The sequence below is a fragment of the Diadema setosum genome, chromosome 9 (assembly GCF_964275005.1).
Source record: "Diadema setosum chromosome 9, eeDiaSeto1, whole genome shotgun sequence".
In the NCBI taxonomy this organism is placed as follows: Eukaryota; Metazoa; Echinodermata; class Echinoidea; order Diadematoida; family Diadematidae; genus Diadema; species Diadema setosum.
In genome coordinates this window covers 24195360-24218038 of record NC_092693.1, presented here as the reverse complement: position 1 = coordinate 24218038, position 22679 = coordinate 24195360, and the positions used below count along the sequence as shown (strand labels likewise).

The 22679-nt window shown below is 39.0% G+C and overlaps 1 protein-coding gene across 2 annotated transcripts in view; it reads left to right on the top strand.

Moving 5' to 3' along the window:
* LOC140232716 (purine nucleoside phosphorylase-like) overlaps positions 1 to 19438 on the top strand; it is a 33554-nt gene extending 14116 nt beyond the window's left edge. For both annotated transcript variants that reach the window (XM_072312832.1, XM_072312833.1), the window contains exons 2-6: positions 7865 to 8034; positions 12498 to 12601; positions 15824 to 15999; positions 17948 to 18138; positions 18677 to 19438. In XM_072312832.1, the coding sequence (XP_072168933.1) occupies positions 7865 to 8034; positions 12498 to 12601; positions 15824 to 15999; positions 17948 to 18138; positions 18677 to 18885 (850 nt within the window). In that variant the 3' untranslated portion in view covers positions 18886 to 19438. The remainder of the gene's footprint in view (positions 1 to 7864; positions 8035 to 12497; positions 12602 to 15823; positions 16000 to 17947; positions 18139 to 18676) is intronic.
* Positions 19439 to 22679: the final 3241 nt, after the last annotated feature.

Below are 22679 nucleotides of genomic sequence, written 5' to 3'. Positions count from 1 at the left end.
GTATAGTTGCATACCTCAACAAATATTCATGAGAAAGACAGTATGGGATGATGGTCTGCTGTTTTGGGCTTCCATAGATAACAAGTGGAGAATTCTTGCTACAGTGCAGGCAAATCTTTGTTGAGTTCATGATGTAGACACATTTTCTTTTCAAGGGCAATCTATAGGACATACGTTGTGCCATCCTGTAAAATTATGAATACCGAAGGATCAGATATTGTACTACAGCGTAGTTCATGGTTACATGGTTCAGATGTCTGTATTAAATTGACCATCCCCCCTCAAAGCAATGCTATAGCAAAACTGAATGTGATTGAACTAAATATGATTTAACTGATTAGTAGCAATAACTAACATTGGCAGAAAGCAACAAGGTTCTAATTTTTGTCAGTGGGGGAATGTACTATTATGATTATATCAGCAATCAAGTTTTTGTTTGTATGTGTGTTTGTTTGTTTGTTTGTACAGTGCTGCACTTAGAAACACTCTTTGTTGGATGTTTCCCAGTGACTGTCAGTGCTTTCTTGCTTCACCTTGAGAAAATAATCCTTTGGAAAAGATTATTCATGAAAATTTTCTTTTAAAAAGGTGATTTGTAGAATTATTTGTAAACATGTGCAATGAATAGCCTTATAGATGAGATCAATATGTGTGATGTGTCATTTCAGAGCAACATGTAAGCCTTACCTGTATACCTGAGACCCTACAGTTCAGTCATGTCACTTATATTGGTGTACATTATATACATACACTTAGGGGGGGGGGGCTGAATGCTCAACACATTTGCTCAACACATTGACCTCAGTAGATTGGAATGATATTTACAAGGCATTTCAAATAAAATTTCAGCAGCAAACATGCAGGGTACTGGTGGTCCATGAGGGATTTGAGCATGTCGCTGTGACATGCTAAAATTCTTGTGCAACATCCTCAAAGAGCCAGCAACGTTCTATGCAACATCCTTGAGAATAGGTGACATGCTCAAAATAAAACATGTAATCAAATGTGAAAAACCTGCAAAACTTGAAAAACCTCAAACTGCAACTGGTACTTCGAAAATTTGTGCACAAAACAGACAAAACATTGGACATACTCAGATAAGCAGCACAATTGGAAATTAAGTCAAAATCAAAATATTGCATGTATAATTTCCACAATATTCTCACATTCAGAGCTTAATAATAGCTGGTTTTTATATAGCGCATTTCACACACACTTCAGGGTTTCAATGCGCTTTACAGACTATTATTACCCCGGTCACTGGATACATTATTTCCAACCAGCACTAACAGTGCTCATTCTCCACTCCCTGGGGAGCATTCCAGCCAGTCGCAGCCATTTTACAGGCGCGCACATGCTGATCAACCAACATAATCTTTCTCATCCTACCGGGTACCCATTTATACTCCTGGGTGGAGAGCAGCAATGTGGATAAAGTGCCTTGCTGAAGGGCAAACGTGTCGGGCTTGGCATGGGCTCGAACCCACGAACCATACCACGCTCATGTCGTTCACAGACGAGCGCTCTTATCCACTCAGCCACGACACCTCCTTGCAAAAAAAATTTCAACTTTTCAAGTTGTTGACCATCCTGAACAGGATTATTCAATTAAGAATAATTTGGAAAGTCAATGTGTTATGAACTTCACAGATCAGTCAATGATATGAATCATTGTTCAGTGAGAAGGTAGGGCACGTGTACACATAAATTGTTTAAGTTCATGTACAAAATTGCAGGGCATTCAGAGGAAAAAAAATTATACTAGAACGGTATAGCTATACCAAAACAGTATAGCTATACAATGAATTTATATGTCTGAACGCTTACTAACGAAACGACATATAATGAAACGACATAGCGAAACGACGGTCAGAACATCGTTTCGAACTAGAACTTGATAACGAATCAGCATTCCGCGTGCGTCTGAACGTATGGCGACCATAGAACGGTATAACTTTAACTGGGCAGGGCTTAATGGGAGTGCGCACAAAAGATGACCCCACAGCTGTCACTCATGACTATCTACAGCATGCGCAGTGAGAAACTGCACATCTATACGACGTTTCCCAGAATGGTTGAGATTGGTGTCTGAACGGTCTGTCGGCTATACAATGACTCTTCATACGTCGTTTCGTTATCGAGTTTGTGTCTGAATAGTGAGTGGTTTAGATTACAAGATTAGTGTGGACAAAATTTATCTTCTTATCAGTGATGGCACATGCATAACATTTACTGTGCACTACAATAACAGGAGCATGATAGTCTTGATACCACTGCCCAGACTGCACTTGGAAACATTTGAATCCCTGCAATATACTTGCATTGAGGGTGTCATCTACATATTTTTATGGGTGATTTCAAGTTCGGTGCTAGTGCTAGTGCTACATGTAAGTGCTAGTGCTATCTCAGCACTAGCATCGGCAATAAAACCAAACTTGAAATCATTTGGTGTTGGGAGGTTGACCTGAAAATTATGACATTTTTCTGGTACTTGTGCTGGGCCTGGTGTTGAATGTCGTCTACTGAACCGAGCTCCACCAGTTGTTTAGTAGCAATTTACATGCTTTTCCCCATTGGCCAACATTAACCCCTAGGGATTATCATCTTTGTCATTTCAAGTTTGGTGCTGGTGTTAGCATTGCTGTGCAAGATCCACAATTTACATCCATAAGTCGGTGCGCATTGTACATGCAAAGTCTATGCTAATGCCATGGTCGCCCACGTAACATACACGAATACTCCAGACATGGCTACATAAATCTGAGCCTTGGAGCAAAATTAAGATCGTTGTATTTTGGAGAAGGGATGATATTTGTGGCATTTTAATCCGTCTTCCTCATTATGTGTCTTAAACTAAGCAGTCATGGGTATTTCTTTTAATATTTTACTTCAATTGCGGAATCGATATTTTCTTCACACAATTCCCACGGACTTCGTGGTGGTGTGATGCTAGCACCTAGTGTTGGGATCGATAATTTTGATCGGTATCCCTTCGTAAATCTGACCGTTGGTGTTGGAGATTGTTAACGATTGCCCCATCACTGTACAGGCATGCTAACCTGGAAACATTGCACATTACTTGAATATGAGACCATTCTGAAGCAAATAATTTTCACACAACAATAGATATATAATGTACTCTTAAATAGATCCCACAAGGATTGGAACAATCATCCCCCAGCATTCCCACTAATTCCCTCTGATTAGTTACTAGCCATCCCCTTTAAGGCAGTCATTTTGGGAGAAAGCTTTAGCACTACAATTGTAGCATCAAACTTGAAATCACCCAATGTATGTACTCTATTTCTGTCAGTTTGCATGAAAAACCTGAATTCTGTCCACATGTTTTGTTTTTGTTGTTGTTGTTTTTTTTTTTTATGTATGGGGAGGGGTTGGAGGGGAAGGGAATGAATCCATGGGGATAGGGAATTCTGAGCCTGAGGAATGGGTGTAATGAATTGGTGTTGTGAGCTAATTTGTGTTAGTAATAGTATTATATTACACTTGTGTGACAGATCTACATTAAAGAAACAGCCAGAATGTAAGATCTATAAAGAAACAGCCAGAATGTAAGATCTGTAAAGAAACAGCCAGAATCTGGACCTTGGAGTGCAGCTTAGCAGGAGGGTCACACAGAGTGCTTGCTGTTGTTTGTCATCTTGGAACTTGGAAGAGTTTACTGTTTGTTGTGTCTTCCCTTAGATTGGCTATCTCCAGTGTAGATAAATCACATTCTGCAAGATGCACCTACCCAGCTTGATTATACTTTAAAGGACATTAATGTAGACAGTGTTCAGATATCGTTGCAAGAGTTATGAACTGTACCATGGTATTCTTTCTTTAGATTTATCCCTGTTTTTCCGTGGCAATTACCTTTCACAGTAGATAAATTTCTCTTTGTTCAAAAGCTATTAACTCCCCCGGCACTTCTAGAAAAATAGTGTCTTTGTCTTCACAGTTCAACAAACAAATGCAATAAGTGACTCAGTACTTTGCTATGTATATCCGTGTTGTGTAATGAAGGGTTTACATGATTAAAAGGGTTTGTATACACAGCTATGCCACATGAGTGGGCATTCTTTATTTCTATTTAGTTTCTGTTTCCCCTTCTTTCCAGATTGATATTACATACATGTGTGTATATATGATTTGCTGTTTACTAGCTATATTGCTTGTCCAAGAGGGTAAAACTGCCCTCTTTGTGATTTTTTTTTTTTTTTTTGGTGGTCTTTTTGATAAGGGGAACAATCTCTTAGAAGTAACAGATGCATACTATGTCCAAAGAGATTTTCTGTTTTATTTCATCCTATCTCCTGTTAAGAAAATGGTGTGCTGTTTCAGAGCTGTGCCAGTTCTCTGTGATTCTGCAGAAGATTTTCTGAAAAATCTCTTCATGACCTGACACCAAAATTTAGAAGCCTCCCAGATTTTTATTTAAGATTATTTCAGCTATTGACATGCATGCAACAGATCAGTATATCCCCAATTCCCTCCTTTGAATTTCGCTGATTCTGATTTGTTGGTGTTGGCAGCCGTGCTGTATCGGAAATAGCAGTATCCCAGCTTCGACTGTAGTACATCCTATCAGCCTGCTTGTCCTGTATTTCTAGGACTGACCATGGAGCTACCGCTCCATGGACTGACAAAGTTGAAGATCCTTTGCATCTGAACCTTCACCCCTCTGAATAATATCTTTCTTTCATTTAATATGCCTTGTCTGCCTTGGACTACTGAACATAACAATGTCTGAATTTCGGAGCTTGGGTATTTGTTCCATGTTTGTTGTGTCACTGCCGGCAACCAGGGACAGACAGCCTGGTGGTAGTGTCGCTGCCCAGAAAGCAGTAGATGGCAGGTTCGAGGCCCACTGGTTTCTTTTTCTGACATGTTTGTTAATTTACAGATCAGCAGTTGCGATCTGAACAAATTTAGTTTGTAGATGGAGACAAAGAGAAGAAACTTGCATCTGAATCATTTTGTTGTCAGAAAAACTAAAGATTAATGCTCTGCACATTCACAGTCGTGGTATACTACAGAGATTTTTTCTGAAGCATGGAAACAACAACAAAGAATTCATTCCTCTTTTTTTTTTTTGGGGGGGGGGAGGGATGTCACTGTTTACATTGCAACCAGAACAGTATACAGTTCATTTCCTGAAAGGGAGCTCTACAGTAGCATCCTAGGGGAATGATTAAAGTGAAAATGAACACACACAAAAAAGCAAGTGACTGGAAAAAGACTAGAGCCTTTGCAGATAGTAAGCAATCAGGGGCACACTGTGCGCAGCATCGGGTAATGACATAAATGGCATTACCCGGCAATGACATATATGGCATTACCCGGCAATATCATTACCCGGCAAGGCTTTTATGCATTGAAGAGCGGTCACAAGACACTGCTAATTACATGAACAACAGGATCGTGAAAGTGATCACATGACTGTTGAAATGAGTCCATGCTGTATGTAGACTGGATGATGTTATCAGTAATGCAGCACTTTTGATATTGATCACATGATGTAGATGCAAATATACTGTTTCAGGCCAACAGTGACCGGCTACCAGGTATTTGTATTACAAGAGCAAAGAGAATAATATAATGATGATGATGATGATGATGATGATAATAATAAAGTCTCCTTTATCCAGGGTATCCTCTTCAGTGTTATACACTGCTCTATCAGAGGGCCCTGCCATTATTATTACCCTAGCATTGCCAGGTACCCATTTATACACCTGGGTCGAGAGGGACATGGTGGGGAAAAACATCTTGTCCAGGGATGTAAGCACTGGGCGGGAATCGAACTGGGTCTGATTGGGAGTCAGGATTCTTATCCGCTATGCCACATTGCCCCCAGAATCATTCCGATATTCAACACTGATTTGCTGATAACAGTCATACCAAGATATTAGCATATTTGGTGTCATACCATTTGTCAGAAAATAAACAGTGGGATCAGCTACTGTATACACCATATATTTAGCAAGTGTAAATTTTCACAAATCAGAGCTTCTCGACAATTTCGCAAGTGGTTAAATTCACGAACGTGGAGTACAGGACTGAATAGAAAAATGTATGCATGCAAGTCACATTTCATGTGGGGATCAGAGTCAATATTTTTGCGTGTCTTGAAATTCTGGAATAGCACGATCTGAATTCGCGAAAATAAAAACCTTGTGAAATATTCAGCATATACAGTGCTTGTACAATTCACATTGGAGTTGAACATCTCCCGTGTCAGCAACCGTGAAATTTATCACATGATCGGTGCAGTGACTCCCCCAATTAAAGTTAATGCAGGTACTGATGGCTGGGCACTCGTACCCAGACCGGGCACTTGTGCTCAGTGTTATTGATGGTGACATATGACATTCAGTCAAGGGAATACTGTGATGCCAGTTGGCAGTGGATGAAGGTTAGTGTGTAAGGCCACATGGTAGGCACATGATTGACAAACTGCAGGGAAGGAGAATTTGTGTACACGTGCATAAACCCTTCACCAGCTCTGTCAAATTTCGCTTTGACTTTGGAAATGACCTTGAACCATTTTAGCATGTTCATTGTTTATTAAATGTTAATTTTCTATCTGGACTGACACTGACTCAAAAGGGAAGAAGTAGATGCTTTGGTTGGTTTTGTTTTGTTTGTTTGTCTTTCAGTTGTCAGAGCGCTATTATGCAAATTGATGCGCAGATCTGCATGTGTCAGTAGGAATTGTGTGCACAAGGTAACTTTTTTATTATTTGACTCACGAGGCACAGCCGAGTGGGCTTAGACTAGATTTCATAGTTACCGCATGCACTCTATTCTTACTGATGATGAAAAGACATGTGCATCATCTGTTTCATAGATTGGTAGATGGAGTTTTGCCAGATATTAATTTGTACATTTGTAAAAGTGTCCTACAATTAGCAACGCATTGAAAATTTACTGGAAGTGCGCAAACGCTTCCTAAATGTGCGAACTCTCGCTACAAGTGTGCGAGAGCTTATCAACGTTGGCTATCGTCGGTGAGGCAACATGTGGTCCGTTAATATCATTGCACAGCTCTTGACCAGTAAGATTATAGAATTTTCTTGACCATTCTAAAATACTGGATGTAGCATGATAGCTGGCAGTCTGGCTTGTGGTCAAGATGGATGTTGACTTCATTGCCAAAAATATCATACTAGGTATCACATGTGCGTGGAGGGAAATTACCCGACAGTGGATGTTACAATATCAAAATGTATCATTGTGAAAACGAGGAAGAAGGGAAGGAGAGAGAGAGGGAGAGAGTACAAATTGGTTGATACAAGTATCATGGTCCTGAGCATGTTGGTGCATAGTATGCGGTACCTAACTTTAAGAGACACCTCATGCAATAATGTACTCAACATTCTAACTGCTGTGACTTATAGTTATGTCGAAGTTTTGACAAAGTATGCAGATCAGCCACTTGTATTATGCAGAAATTTAGTAAAAAAAATTCTATACCACCCAGGATACTTGTTAAAATTATTTTGATTTGATATATGAAAACCCTCTTCTTCTGGTATCGTCTTGTTTAATGTCATGCATCACCTAAAACACTGTCAAGCACTCTTGTTTCACCATCATTCAATATTTGCTTTTATTTCATTGTGGTAATTATATACTCCGAGAGCTTACTCAATACTGTCAACCCAAGCGCTGATAATTTCAGATTATGGGCTGTATTATAGCATTTCAGGGTGCTTGAGGAGTCCAGAATTCCCCATCACGTATACAAAATCTGGTACATTTATAGTTGTAAAACTGAGAGTGAAGCTCAGCTGAGTAGCAATTAAAAGTTTGTAATAGCAGTTTATCATTTCCCAACCGCTTGTTTCATTTCATGCTCTAGGTACACATATGAAGATTACGAGGCGATGGCGCACTGCCTGTTGTCGCAGCAACCCCACAAGCCGACAATAGGCATTATCTGCGGATCTGGCCTGATGAACCTGGCCAACAAGCTGGAGGAGAGATACACAATACCGTATGAAAAGATCCCCAACTTCCCTGTCAGCACAGGTAAAGATCACACGGATGATCCAGAATAATACTTCTACTCAACCCACCTTGTCCTGGAAACTACCTTCCTGTCTTTTGGTCCTTTTCCTCTTAGTTGTAATTATTTTCTTCCATCATTCATGGCTAGTATTTTATTATTTGAATAAAACATAAAATTCCCCTAGTATTTGAACCATATTTTTGTAATGTTTTGTCATTTCATTTGCAGAATTCTGAAAGGCCTGTAATGAGTTGACAACTAGGTTGAAGATAATTTCTTGTCTCAATTTGGCAAATTTTGTAATTTTTTTATTCTGACCTTTTTTTTTTCGCAGATGTAAACCAGTTCCATCTACCAGTAATCATGGTATAGTGAATATGGTTGTGACTTTGTTCACGGAAGGTTTTGAGTTCAAGTCCAGTCTGGTTCATTTATCCTCAGAAAATATATTTTGCCCACGATGTCTTTCTTGACCCAAGTACATACAAACAGTGCCTGGCAATGCCGGGGTAATGATTAAATGGCAGGGCCTCCAGGGAGATCTGTGTTTACACTGAAGAGGCTGCCCTCGGAAGATAACACCACATTAGTATCATTTTATGATATAGGTACACACTCCTATTCAGATCTGGCAATATGATGAGGAATAGAATGATAATTCCTTAACCCGATGAAGACTAATCCTGACTAGACTCAAAAATTCATAACTTTTGAACGGATTGTCCGATTTTCCTCAAACTCTCGCCGATTCGTTCTACTAATATTGCTGCATTCACAAACCCACATGTCTATGAAGGTGAACTTGTCCTTTAAGTACTTTGGAACATTCTTTGTCTCTGACCTTCTTTTCAAGATCTAGAGATATTCAGCATGACAGTGGTGTCTGTCGCACTGTCTGGATTCAGTCTACAAAATGGCTCAAAAATATTGCATGGCACACTATTTATTTTGACGCTTGCATTTAGTTTGAAGTTGTTAGCTTTATGGTGCAGCATCATGCATTACTGTTAACACAGCTGTTGACCAATTTTTATGGGTGTACTCCAAACCGAAAGTTGTTGCACTTGAAACCAAAATATCAGTGGGCTGATGGTTATGACACTTTCGAAATGGGATCCAGATTTGCACTTACCAGGGTGGAAGTAATAAAGGAAGCAAGCATAATATCTAAGAGGGTTTCAATGTGTTCTAAAGATAGGATTGTGTACCATGCTCCGGAGGCGGACTGTCCGGGACATTAGCAGGTACTCCATACATTATTCTGATTGACTATAGAAGCATGGGGACAAAATGTCTCATGCATTTCACAAATTCTTTTTATACTATGGTGAGTTACCATAGAACCTCCACCCATGTCATTAAGGAGTGATTTCGATTTATCGTAGAGCTACTCACGTGATGCTTTGTAAGAGAAATGAGACACTTACATGGAAGTGATCCATGAGATACAATGTACAAGTACCAGTACTATGAAAGTACAAGCATGCTTTTAAAAGTAGATGGAGTTAGCATTTCAAACTGATGTGTCTTCATATGACCAATAAGTCTATTCTATAATGATTTAACTATAATACAAGTGCACAGGAAACCCAGTGACAGCTAGGAGTGCCAAACTAATCATTAAAAAAAAAAAATCAGACAATCGCTCAAATTCAATGATACTGGTACCTTTATCTGTGAATTGACATTGCTCCACAACTATTTATCTAGATGTCTATTAGCCATTATGCAATCAGTGATAAGGCACTGAGAGACTGAGAACGAACAATCTGCAGCTGTCTGCACCCATAAGATTTTATTTCCTAGCAGAGAATTGTTTACTATTTGAAGGAGGTTGCTTTGGGGTATCTTAAGGGGAGCTGTACAGGGTGTCCAAGGGGAGAATTGGAAGTGTTATTTTTGCATTCAGTGGGTTTGAAAAGCTGTGGAGAGCGTTGATCTGAGGCCATCAGGATTTGGAAATCATTTTGAGTGCCTATTTGTAATCTGTAGGGTTTAAAGTGATAGTTACAGTCAAAACACGGTTGAAAGGTAGAGTGTATTAGGGGCATATTTAAGAGCTACATATTAGATTGACGGATCATGCCGGATTGTGACACAGTTTTTAGTGAAAAGACCAAGCCCCCTGTCTGATCCCCTGCTACTGTAAACGTGGATATTTTTGTCCCCGCCGAACGAGTTCGAGCAGGGGACTATGAAACGGGCTCCGTACGTGTGTGTGTCCGTCCGTCCGTGCGTCCGTCCTCCGTGCGTCCGTGTGTGCGTCCGTGTGTGATCAAAATGTTCAATTTGCTACTTCTCTGTCATTTATGAGCCAATTTTGATTCTGTTTGCTTTATATGATAGCACTACATGGGAGCTTTAAAACTTGTACACAGAATTTCAGTTGTGACCTTTGACCTTGCCTTTGACCTATATTGTACATTTTGCTACAAAATGCTACTCCTTCGCCATTTCTAACCCGATTTCGATTCCGTTTGCTTTATGTGATGGCACTAGGTGAGGGCTTCAAAACTTTTACACAGAAATTTGACCTTTGACTTCTTTGACCTTTGACCTTGATTTTTGACCTATATTGTACATTTTGCTACAAAATGCTACTCCTTCGCCATTTCTAACCCGATTTCGATTCCGTTTGCTTTATATGATGGCACTAGTTGAGGGCTTCAAAACTTCTACACAGAATTTTGACCTTTGACTTCTTTGACCTTTGACCTTGATTTTTGACCTATATTGTGCATTTTGCTACAAAATGCTACTCCTTCGCCATTTCTAACCCGATTTCGATTCCGTTTGCTTTATGTGATAGCACTAGGTGAGGGCTTCAAAACTTCTACACAGAATTTTGACCTTTGTCTTCTTTGACCTTTGACCTTGATTTTTGACCTATATTGTACATTGGCTACAAAATGCTACTCCTTCGCCATTTCTAACCCAATTTCGATTCCATTTGCTTTATGTGATGGCACTAGGTGAGGGCTTCAAAACTTCTACACAGAATTTTGACCTTTGACTTCTTTGAACTTTGACCTTGATTTTTTACCTATATTGCACATTTTGTTACAAAATGCTACTTCCGGCGGGGACATATATTACGCACTGCGTAATTTCTACTTTTCCTTGTTACCTGAGTAATTTGTCGCGCTCCACCAAGTAAGATGAATTTTGTTTGTTTTTTTAATTCCTGCAGAATCAAGACATTACATCGTGGTGCACTACATATATCAAACAAAAGTATTCACATGCTTTAATTTTTGCGCTAGTTTCTGGTCACATGAAATGTGCAAAAATTTCCACTTCTGCAATTACTTGCAGTAACTCTTTACATTTTCACGAATGCATTAAAAAAAAAAAGAAGATTACAAACAAGTTCTCTCATAGTGTGAAAGCCTTTCTAGACTGACATGTACAATTTTTTGTTATGTATTGCAGCTGTCAGCATTTATCTCTTCAAAGCTTGAAAACATGTGCAGTAGTATACAGTGTATTATGTTCATTGTGTGTTTGTGATGTTATCACTACCCCCCCCCCCCCCTATTATGTAAGATGTGCTCTTAAAACACTGAGTTTTGAGAAGTTAGGCAGTTTACCTTGTCTATCTATTAAAGCTAACTCCAATGTCTGAATATAGTAACAGAACCTAATCCATTTGGCCATGACTTCTCTGAATTGGCACAGATGTGGCTCTGTTAAAAAAACACCAAGGACATTTTGTCTCTCTACAAACGTGGAAGTTTATCAACAATTGTCATCAAAGTATCTATTATATATGCGTGTGTAGGTACCTGGTTTGTATGTGAGTGTGTGTGCGTATTTACTAATACACACATGCACACAATACTTTATGTGTCTTATTGGTAGGCAGTCAGTCGTATTTGTATTTTTCAGCCATAAATTCATTTGTCACTGGCTGCCATGCAACAAAAGATTAACCACTTTACCCCTACCCCCCCCCCCCAAAAAAAAAAAAAAACATGAAGGAAAAAAAAAAAGAAATATGAAAAGTGAAGTGCTTTTCTTATCTAGCCTAGCGCTCAGTGAATGTTACATCAGATCGCAGAGCAGTCTCCGTCTCGGAAGTGTACTGCAATGAGTAGTGGTGGTATCCAAGGCAATATGCTAGATGATATGCATAACAACTACAGAGCCCACGTACAGATTTGTGTCATGAAGGCCAGAGGCAAGGGGAAGTTGAATTGCATGATGGCTAATTGTGCATTTGGAATCCATGTAATCTAGAATTGTGTATGAAACAGCATCCAGTATGATCAATGCATACAATGTACTATAGTAAGTGGAGTAATTTTGTAGCATAGATTCACTGCGTTTGAATTCTTCGTACCGGTACGTCATGACTATTCATTTCAGCGTGCATATGATGCATTACACACAATTCCAATCATGCTATGTTTACTATGTACCATATGTGTATGAGATGATAATTTTGATATAAATTTTGCAATTTCTTGACATTTGTCTGCAGTTGAAGGCCACATTGGGCAGTTTTCGTTCGGGACACTAAACGGCAAGACAGTCGTGATGATGCAGGGCAGGTTTCACCTCTACGAAGGTTACCCCGCTTGGAAGGTAATGTCATCACATACCGTAAACATCATTGTTTTCATGTTATTGAAAGTTTATGCCCAGCGGCTGGAAACATATTGACAGATTCTGACATTTGCGCTGCGCAGTTGCTTACTCTTACATTTTCATTCAACTTACAAACAAGGCAGAATTTGATTTGACATTTCCATGCATGAAAATCAATGAACAACCAGATCGTCCTAAAATTTGAATATTAATTTAACTAACAAGTTATGTTTGGGGAGGGAACATACTTGTGAAACACACAATGTCCCTTAAAGTTAGCCAGTGACACTGGCTACTAAGTAGCAAGGTGTAGCCTGGTCTTGGGCCGGGGTAGCAAATTAATGGCCTTGCAGTACAGATTGGTATTATTCACATAGCATCTGCATCAACACAGAAAATTATGAATAAAAGGACATATTAATTTGAGATGTGAATAAGATTTGGCAGACTTTGGATTTAGAACATGCTCATTCTCCAGCCCATTCCCCGAAAATGGGAGATGCAGTAATAGTTTCTAGGGTTGAAAGCATTTTCTCCAATACACAATACACAATGTAAGATTTCCAAGATACATCATGCATGTACTGCACTTCAAGTTCAGTTGAATTAATTTCCAAGCTAATGTGTCAGAGTGAATAATTCAACATTCTAAGCTTTCAAAATTGAACATAATAATTAACAGCAATCCAAGGTTCTTGTCAAAAACGTATGGATCCACAAAATATACAAACATCCTAAAGTCAAACCACATTAAAGGAAATATCATTTCCATGAACCATGAAAAACCACACAAAGTTTGAAAGCCTCTGCTCCTTATCCCATTCACCATTGACCCATTTTGGCATCAGTGTCATTACAATGAGATTATCAGGCATGTTTCCAGTTTTCTTGAATCCCTCCTCAAAGGCATTATTTACCATTTATAGATGAAGCAAAAACCCAGCTTTAGCGCTTCAGAATAGTTCTAAAATGTGAGTTAGGGATAGAAACAACCAACGAAAAAATATTAATCAGTGTAATCAATGTTAAGTATTGCTAAATATACCAAATGTGAACAATATAATAAAATTGTTTCTAGAATAAACCATCTACACTTTAATATGGTTTATTGAGAAAAGTAGTGACACCTTCTAATATTTAAGGCTTTATTGCAAAATATTTATATGATAGGATGTTTGATACAACTGACCTATATATGCATCAAATGTAGTACAATTGTAACTAAAACTTCTTTTTTTTTTTTTTTAAATCACTGCTCCCAATGGTAAACAAAACTTTTAATGACCTCTACCTCTTTGGGTATGATCTCCTGAGTGCGGATGAGCCATTGCACATGTACAGGTTTGATAGTGGCTGTCGCAGATCCAACCAAAATGATGCAATGTCGGGCGGTCCAAGCCCTTATTGCTCCACCATTGCAAACCCCATCTGGGATTGGATAGGCATGACTTCTTCTTACCTTTTACCTTTTACAATGACATCTAGAGGTTGCATTTCATTGGTGAATGTTGGTGGAATGAGGATGCACAGACCACATGCTTCTGTGAGTGCTTTCCTCGCGTCTTCATCAACTATGGGCAGCAAATACATTGATAATCAAGAGTGAGTGAGCGGTGGTGTTCAGCCTTTCTTGAGTGCACTAGATATGAGAAACAATGAGGGGCCCAATGTGATTCACCAGGGGTGTCACTTTAACTCCAGTGGCTAGCACTATTCCATATGTCTCAGTCTCGTGGAATGTCGATGTTGGGGTGAATTACATTTCTCTGCAAATCCTTGGTAGATTATTTGCGGAAGCAACAACTCACCACTCATGGTGCATGCTAGTAGAACAGTTTGTTGCGTTTTAAATTGTCAATTCGCTTGATCTCAACGTGACTTTCACCACAATAGTTCACAATCCATTTCCCAGATGGTATTAATGCACTGGCAGTGTGATCCTAATAACTTGTCTTTGATTTTGTCCTTGCTGACACACCTTCCAATTTACCTCTGAAACTTCCCTCTCAACTGCTTCCAGAGTATCTGGATGCTTTCGAGCTGCTTCTTTGCCTCTCTGGTGAAGAATGTGCTCCTGTCTTCTCCAAAACCAGGTGATATAACTGGAGGGGTCTCATTTCTCCTTAGTCCCTTGGTTGCTGGTATCATCAGAGTAGTTTATACAAAGTTATCCACTCTTGTGTAATGCCCTGAGAAGTGTCTGGTCCTTCAAATCTGTTTCCTTCCTGAGCAAAGGAGGTTTGTCACGGCTTTGAGTGCCAGGTTTGTCGGTTGGTCCAGTAAGAGCCTCATCCAACCTCCCAAAATGATCCTTCTTCATCCCTCTTACAGCACTCTCATTGACAGGGTGTCCCAACTTCCTTTGTGATTTTTTTTTTTTTTTTTGCCACAGCAACAATGGCGTTTCAGTCAATACCTTGTTAATTTTTTACTTCCAAGTGCAGAAATGCTGCATACCAAAGGAACTTCTTTTGTGTTATGATGTACAGTAATACCAAATTGATTGCCGTTTGTTACATTATTTGAATGGAAGTGAATAAATAGTATAGAAAAAAAACAACAACACCATTTTTGGCTGCATATCTCCCAATCTTCTGATGGTTTGGCTGGAATAGACAGTATATATGGACCGTGCTTGGTTTTCACTTTGCTGCTGCTACTAAAACTAGCTGCAGACAATGTAGACCATAGAGTTTCTTCCACCATATCTTCTCCTTCAACTCTTTCAAAATTTCATCATTTGCTGGTCAGAAGGAAAACCGATGCTTCTTCTGCCCTTCCAGTTGGATAAGGATTGGATGATGTGTCTCTTTATGTTGAAGTTGTGTGCTTGTTAGTTTGCTTCGGTTGCATCTTTTTATCAAGCTCTTTCTTTGCACCTAGGTCTCAACCAAAACTATACGATCCCTTTAAAGTAGTCCCTGGTACAGGCATCTCCTTCTATAATGAAGTCCTTGTGGACTGACAGTTTTTCTTTTGTTATATCAACATTTCCGTATAGCTGAATGGTAGAGTACATGAAGATAATAGATAGTTGATAATTTGGGGACCTGAATTTTTCTTGGTTGGAACAAGAATTTCGTCATAATCATGTTTGTTACGACGGGAGTGCACTCTACATACCAAAGGGACTAAACACAGTGTACAATATCTCCTGAACCCTTCTGCTACTGCCCACCATTTAAGTAAGTTTGGTGTCCTATACCTACTCTGATCCAGCTCATCGCCCCAGTCAGAGTCATGAAGCTGCTCGGCGTCCACACCGTCGTCATCACCAACGCAGCCGGAGGTATGAACCCAAACTTCAAGGTCGGCGACATTATGCTGATGATCGACCACATAGGCTTGCCCACGTTGTCGGGGATGAACCCCCTCGCAGGCGACAATGACGAGAGGTGAGTGACAGATAAGTGAGAAATGTTTGGGTGTTTGTTATTAAGTTATTGTTGTGTAGCAGTGTATCTGCTCGGAATCAGTATGTTCATTGTTTTATATAGAGGTACCAAGTCCAGATATGTATAAGTTGATGCAAGAGAAACTCAAGCTCCGGAAACTGGATTTGTCGTTCAGAGTAGCTTTATTTCCCGAGTTTGAAAGTTTTAACTCAAGACTAAAAAAGTTTGCAAGTACAAATTTCATTCACAATGATATCTGAGAGCAATCTGAAAGTGGCATGCTCCCATAGTGGATGTTGAATCAGAACTCTCTTTATTCTTCAAAAGTGCATCCAAACTGTGGAAGAATCTTCTACTAAAGCACATGGAGAATAGAGCTTATGACTGGCTAAAACTACCTGTCAATTACAGTTGTTATGACTACAACAGGAGTGATGATCGGACTGGTCTTACTGTACAGGGTTTCTTGGAAATAGATGAGGGAGGGTGTGACTCTAATCTTCTCAGTAGTTTTGATTTGGTGATAAAAAAGGGTGAGTAGCGATGACCACATAATTACCAAGGGAAGGACCAATGATTGAGTTACTGATAGATGAAGTTTCTTTTTTCTGTCAGAGTAAACTTTTTCAGAAGACATTCATCTCTCGTTTTGAAACAAAGTTAAACTGAATAAGATGGAGCTGTCTTTATATTAATCATTTCATAACATTATGTAGCCAGAAAGGAAATTTAGTGTCTTGACACTACACTTGACACTGCATTGACACGCACGATTAGGCCAAACTAGATTCGTGACCAAATTATAATCAACACAATCAAGGAAACAGTCATTAAACCATGAGGATAAACATGCCCATTCAGAAAGTAATATGACCACCTTGTTATACTTGATCACCCAATAGCTGAGGTCTCTGTTGTAAGTTTATCTCAATCCTTGTACTGTGCTTGGTGCTGATGAAATATACATATTCATGCAGGGTTTCTCAACCTTTTTTAATCTGAGGCACACAGTGGGTCATATAAGGTTTTTTTTTTTTTCGAGGGCAGTTAGATAGAATACAAAGATTTTGTATTTGTTTTTGGCAGATATCACAGCTGGCCTGGGAGAGGGTGCATTTTTCTATTAACACATTATTTTTTGAGGCATTTTTTCAAACGCAACCGTGTTTTCAAACTCATTTAGAAACACAGATTAAAAATGCCATTCAAAGGGCAATTTGAAATGCATTTGAGACTATGATCTTGATCTTGAGTCTCGAGTATACTCGGGCAAGTGTCTATGGGAAATGCGTGTTGTAGCAAAATCAGTCTGTCCTCAATGGGTTAATGTATATATACAGGCTGAAAAATCAGCTGGATGCCAGGGGGGTGTTTCACAAAGAATTGAAGTTGGTCTTAAAAGTTAAGATCATTATGAAATCATGGAATGCAGCTGGTTTCCCTCTTCAGATTTATCAGTCTTGCAGAATCCTCTTCAAATTGTTATTGAAAATTACGGAAAAAGTCCTTTGTCACTTACATTATTTTGTATATTAATGGCTACGTGGAAGCCTCTGAAATGTTCTTTTTCTTTAGGAGTTAAAATACCTTTGAAGGAACACAAAGGATACCACACACAGCATAAAAATGATAAACAAAACTCATTTGTGTTTTATGGGTCTTGGTTTAGAATGGCTGTCTTATGTCAAGAACTTGTCATGTGCACTGCGGTGTCCTTTTCCTCCAGGTTTGGGCCAAGATTCACCAACATGTCAAACGTGTACGACAAGGAATGAAAGAAATGTTCTTTTTCTTTAGGAGTTAAAATACCTTTGAAGGAACACAAAGGATACCACACACAGCATAAAAATGATAAACAAAACTCATTTGTGTTTTATGGGTCTTGGTTTAGAATGGCTGTCTTATGTCAAGAACTTGTCATGTGCACTGCGGTGTCCTTTTCCTCCAGGTTTGGGCCAAGATTCACCAACATGTCAAACGTGTACGACAAGGAGCTGCGGGCACTCACTATGAAGGTTGCCCAAGATCTCCAGTGCTCCACATTCATCAAGGAGGGCGTCTACGTCATGGTCAGCGGCCCCTCGTACGAGAGCCCAGCAGAGTTGAGGTTTCTACGGACCATCGGGGCAGATGTTGTAGGTGAGGTTTCTGCAAAGAGCTTGTGCGTACTGGCACACACAAACAATCATGGACCAGCCAAGCACAGACGATGGTGTACCTTTTCACAAGTTTCCACATACACAGACACATACAGTGGTGACAGTTTTTTCTTGATACTCTGTTTTTCAGTGAAGTTGGTATCATGAGTTACGAGATTGGATGTATGAACAAGACTACTTATGCTAAGTAACTGCTCTACATACTCTAGTGTGTATGCATCAATGCCTTCATACTGTAAAACCAGATATTACTGCATGCATGTAACTTTTGTGAATTTCTTGAGGAGTCGTGGTTTGTGAAAGTAAAATGCGCATGTAAGTTTTTGTCTACACAATGCAGTACATGTAACACTCTAGATACTTTCTTCTTTTTTTTTTCATGGGCGGCAGTTTGTAGAAGTTTCATACCGCAAAAATGGCTGTTGGCCCCAATTTGCAAAAGTTTAATGCCGCACATGTTTGTGGTCTTACAGTAGTAACATTTCATCTCTTTAACGTGTATGTGTGTTTTCATGCAGGCATGAGCACCGTACCAGAGGCCATCGCAGCAAGGCATTGTGGGATGCGGGTGCTGGGCTTCTCACTCGTGACAAATAGCTGCATCATGGACTACAAGTCCCACGGCGAGACCAATCACGAGGAGGTCCTGGAGACTGGCAAGTGGCGTGCCGGGGTCATGCAGGACCTGATCGCGCATGTGGTGGAGCGGATGAACGGAGAGGAGTAGCTCTAAGCATTATCAATGTATTCTTGTACGGTAGTTATCTTTACGTCTAATTGAGATTTTTATGTCCTTTTGTGTGGACTGGTCCATAGCCACGATAGACAGAGCACTAAACTATTTTCTGTAAGCGGGCAAATAGGAATTTTTATCTCGCTGATTGGATGGAGCAGGCAAGTAAGCAATAAGATTCTGTTCTGTTCACTTCACAGTAGATAAGGCTTTTGTGTCCGAGTATGTTTGCGCACAAATGTTAGGCAGTATCTATTTGCAGAATGATGAACACATGAATATTGACAAAGTCATGCTTCTTCCCGTTCCCTCATTTCTTTTTTTCCAGGGAGTTCTGTATCTACACAGCACAAAGTGCTGACATTATGCAGAGATAGCTATATATTGCAGCTGTAAATGTTCCCAACATCAACTGAGAGGAATATTGAATTACCATGAATAATGTAAGTACAGGTGTTGGTGAGAATCCCAATGTACAGTAGTGTACAGTGGCTCAGGTTGTCTTGCTGCTCTTATGGTTCATGCCTCCACCCCGTGAAAAAGGTGCCCAAGGCATTATTTACTCAAGTTTCCAATGCAATTCTCAACTTGCCCACTGCCCCTCCAGGCAGGAAGAATACACACTCATGATTTTTTTTTTTTTTTTTTTTCCAGACAGCATTAAAGGCAAGTTTTGTTCACATACTGTATGGGGAGTCGTCTGTGTATGAGCAGGCCGCTGTTAGTTCCTATCTCACTCTCGAGTGGTTTCAGTGAACTAAGATCCTGTCTTCACAATAACTTACAAGATGTGCATTGAGCACAAATGGTAGCAATGTAGAATTCATCTTATATTATGGGTACACTAAAATCATGTATATTGTGCTGATACTAATGGAGATACCAAACAAGGTTTCCCAAGAACACATGGTGTCCATTGCGATGCCTGAATGTATAGATGGATTTGTATATATATATATATATATATATATATATTGTGGCATTGTTGGGTCTTCTTTTCATCATTACACAACTCTCCAAGCACTTTTCCCACTGTGGTGATGAATACAGGGTTATCTGTCCGTGAACAATCCACATACCATGCTACATGTTGGTCACATCGTAGTGGTGGAGACAATCGTGAACTTTGTAAAAATTAAAAGATTTTGCACAAGAGACATGGTCCTCTACCTTTTCAATATCGTGATTTTTTAATGATATTATTATGAGTGCAATTTACCATTTCATTATGTTTTTAAGACGCTAACTCTTACAGGAGATATAATGATCTAAGAATTCTTGACCATTGCATGGTACACCACATGACCACTTCATCATTAGGTTAGGGGGTATACGTGGTCGAAGTTATTGGTTCCAGTTCAGAATAATGTATTTTCGAAATTAGGTACTTTGCAAGTGTTGTAAAAACTTTTTGAAGCTAAGTCACACTTCATCACTAGCAGTCAAGGCAAGATTTAATATAATGTGAACAGTTGTACATGAAGTAGATTACATTGAATGCTCTATACATACTCATGCACCTTTGTGTATTAAACGGTCATTCTATATTCTTGCTCTCTCAGCCAGATAGACTCAGGAAGGGTAATGGTGTTTGTAAATTTTCAAAAGAACATTTCGAAGACTTATGGACCATGGTGATTAAGTTCAGTAGAATATAGCTTGCCGGGTGATCACTGTGGGAAGTCAAGGATCTATTAAAGTGTGGGCACAAAGAGAGAAAGGAGACATGGGTATTATTTTGTCTCTCTTTCTCTCTCTCTCTTTGTTACTATGTTGCTGTATAGCTGTGTAAAATTCAAGAGGTTTTTTGTTTATTTTCGTTTGTCTTCACCAGTAGCGTTGTGTAACAAGGCTAAATTTTAGAACGTAAAACATTTATGATATGCGTTCTGTATTGGGATCATTTTCCTCCTGCTGCCCCAACAGTTGCTGGAGGCTTATTTTTTATTTTTTATTTTTTTTTAATCTTTTTGAGAGATGTTAGAGATGTATTCATTTCCTATGTAGATCATTGTTCGAAGCTCCTTTCAGTTTTACCCCAGTGTTTGTAATCTTTGGTTATGAACATGACAATGTTGTATTCTGTATAAGTATTTGGTTGTGTTAGTCCTGATTGACGTATAGGCAGAAGGCAAATGAAAACAGCTTCGTGCTCAAGCACGCACTAGATTGTATCTCCCTCTTTTTAACAAAATAAATGTGTCAGGTTTTCTGCGCTGTATGACAAATTATTTATGTGGATTACATATTCTCTGCGAGATGCTATTACTACCAGCCAATGGCATTGTTCCCTTGTGATAAGAATTGACTGCAGACACTTAGTATATTCTCCTTTGTCCCGTCACTCAGAGGAATTTTAAATTTTTTGAATGGTTACATATGTAGTGTGCCTTTTTAATAAAAAAAAGTAAGATATTCTATTAACGTATATTCCTGATTTGATATATATTTATTTGCATTTTCACATCTCTGAAACTGTATCCATGAAAGAAAATATCCATGCACTTAAATTATGAAAGTGACACGTTGATTTTAAAAAAGTAAAGAAATTCAGTACTGTTTCCGATATTGTTTAAAGGTGCTATTATCACCTGCTCTAAACTCTGCTCTCAAGCATCGAGACTTTAATATTCAATGAGAAGCCTGTCATGGACACTCAAAGTTCCTATGGGTGCAACCTCATGACATATGCTGACCTTGTATAACCTGTCATCACGTCTTGTGTGAGATTTGGTTAAAAAAAAAAAGAAAAAAAAGATGAAATTTGGGGTGAGCCCTGCACTAAAATATGCCAATCTTGAAATTTTGTTTCAGAGTTGGAACAAGTATTTAATGGAGATGTGTTGTTTTCATTCACTGTCAGAAACATAATGTTATTTAAAAGCTTCTATTCGAATGCCCATGTGCTTTGTGCTAGTAATGACAGATTTGTACATATGTAGATGGAGAATTTGTTCTCCTGAAAAGTTTTTGTAAAATATCTCAAAGTTTAAACTTTAAACTAACCAGATGACAAGCGTGCACCACTGTACATTAAATGGAAAGATGCGTACCAGTTTTCCCTTGTCAACAACCCATTGTGCATTTCTGAATGACGAAAAGCATATTTTAACCCTATTTCTGCCAATGAGTCACTTCAATTTGAGGCTGGCATCATTTTTTTTTTTTTAAGTTATTATCACCGTGGTGACATCATTGGACATTGACAGTGATCGCAAAGACATTTTTGTTCTGCCTCCATTTGGAAGTATTTAAACATCTTATCTTTCAGGTTGTACCAGTGAGGTAATATGCAGTGAAGATTAAAGGACAACTAGTTTGTGATATACATGTGAAATGATGAAGTAACTGGTACAGCTGTCTTGTGGCAGCATGTGGTCCATAATCTCAAGGAAACATGTAAACACCTGATGTAATGATTTCTGTTAAAAGGAGAATGGATGTGCTCATGCATATTTGAAGGAAAGAAAAGGGAAATGTATGTCTTACCTGTGGCTTTCCACTGAGTATTTTCATTTTTCTCCACCAAAACATGGAAAACTGTTGGCTCAAGGTAGGAAAAGCATTGAAATGAATATCTTATTGAGAAAAAAAAAGAGGGGGGCTCATACATAGTACCTTTTAAGGCCAAACAAGCTTGCATAGCCATGCTTAGCAGAGCGAGGAAAAAAAGTGATGCAATCTTTGTTTGAAGTGTGCCTGTGTGTTTGCATTACAAGGAAACATGTCTTAGTCTGAGTAATATGTCTTATCTTATCAGATAGCAGTGTCCTTACTGAGTGGATTAG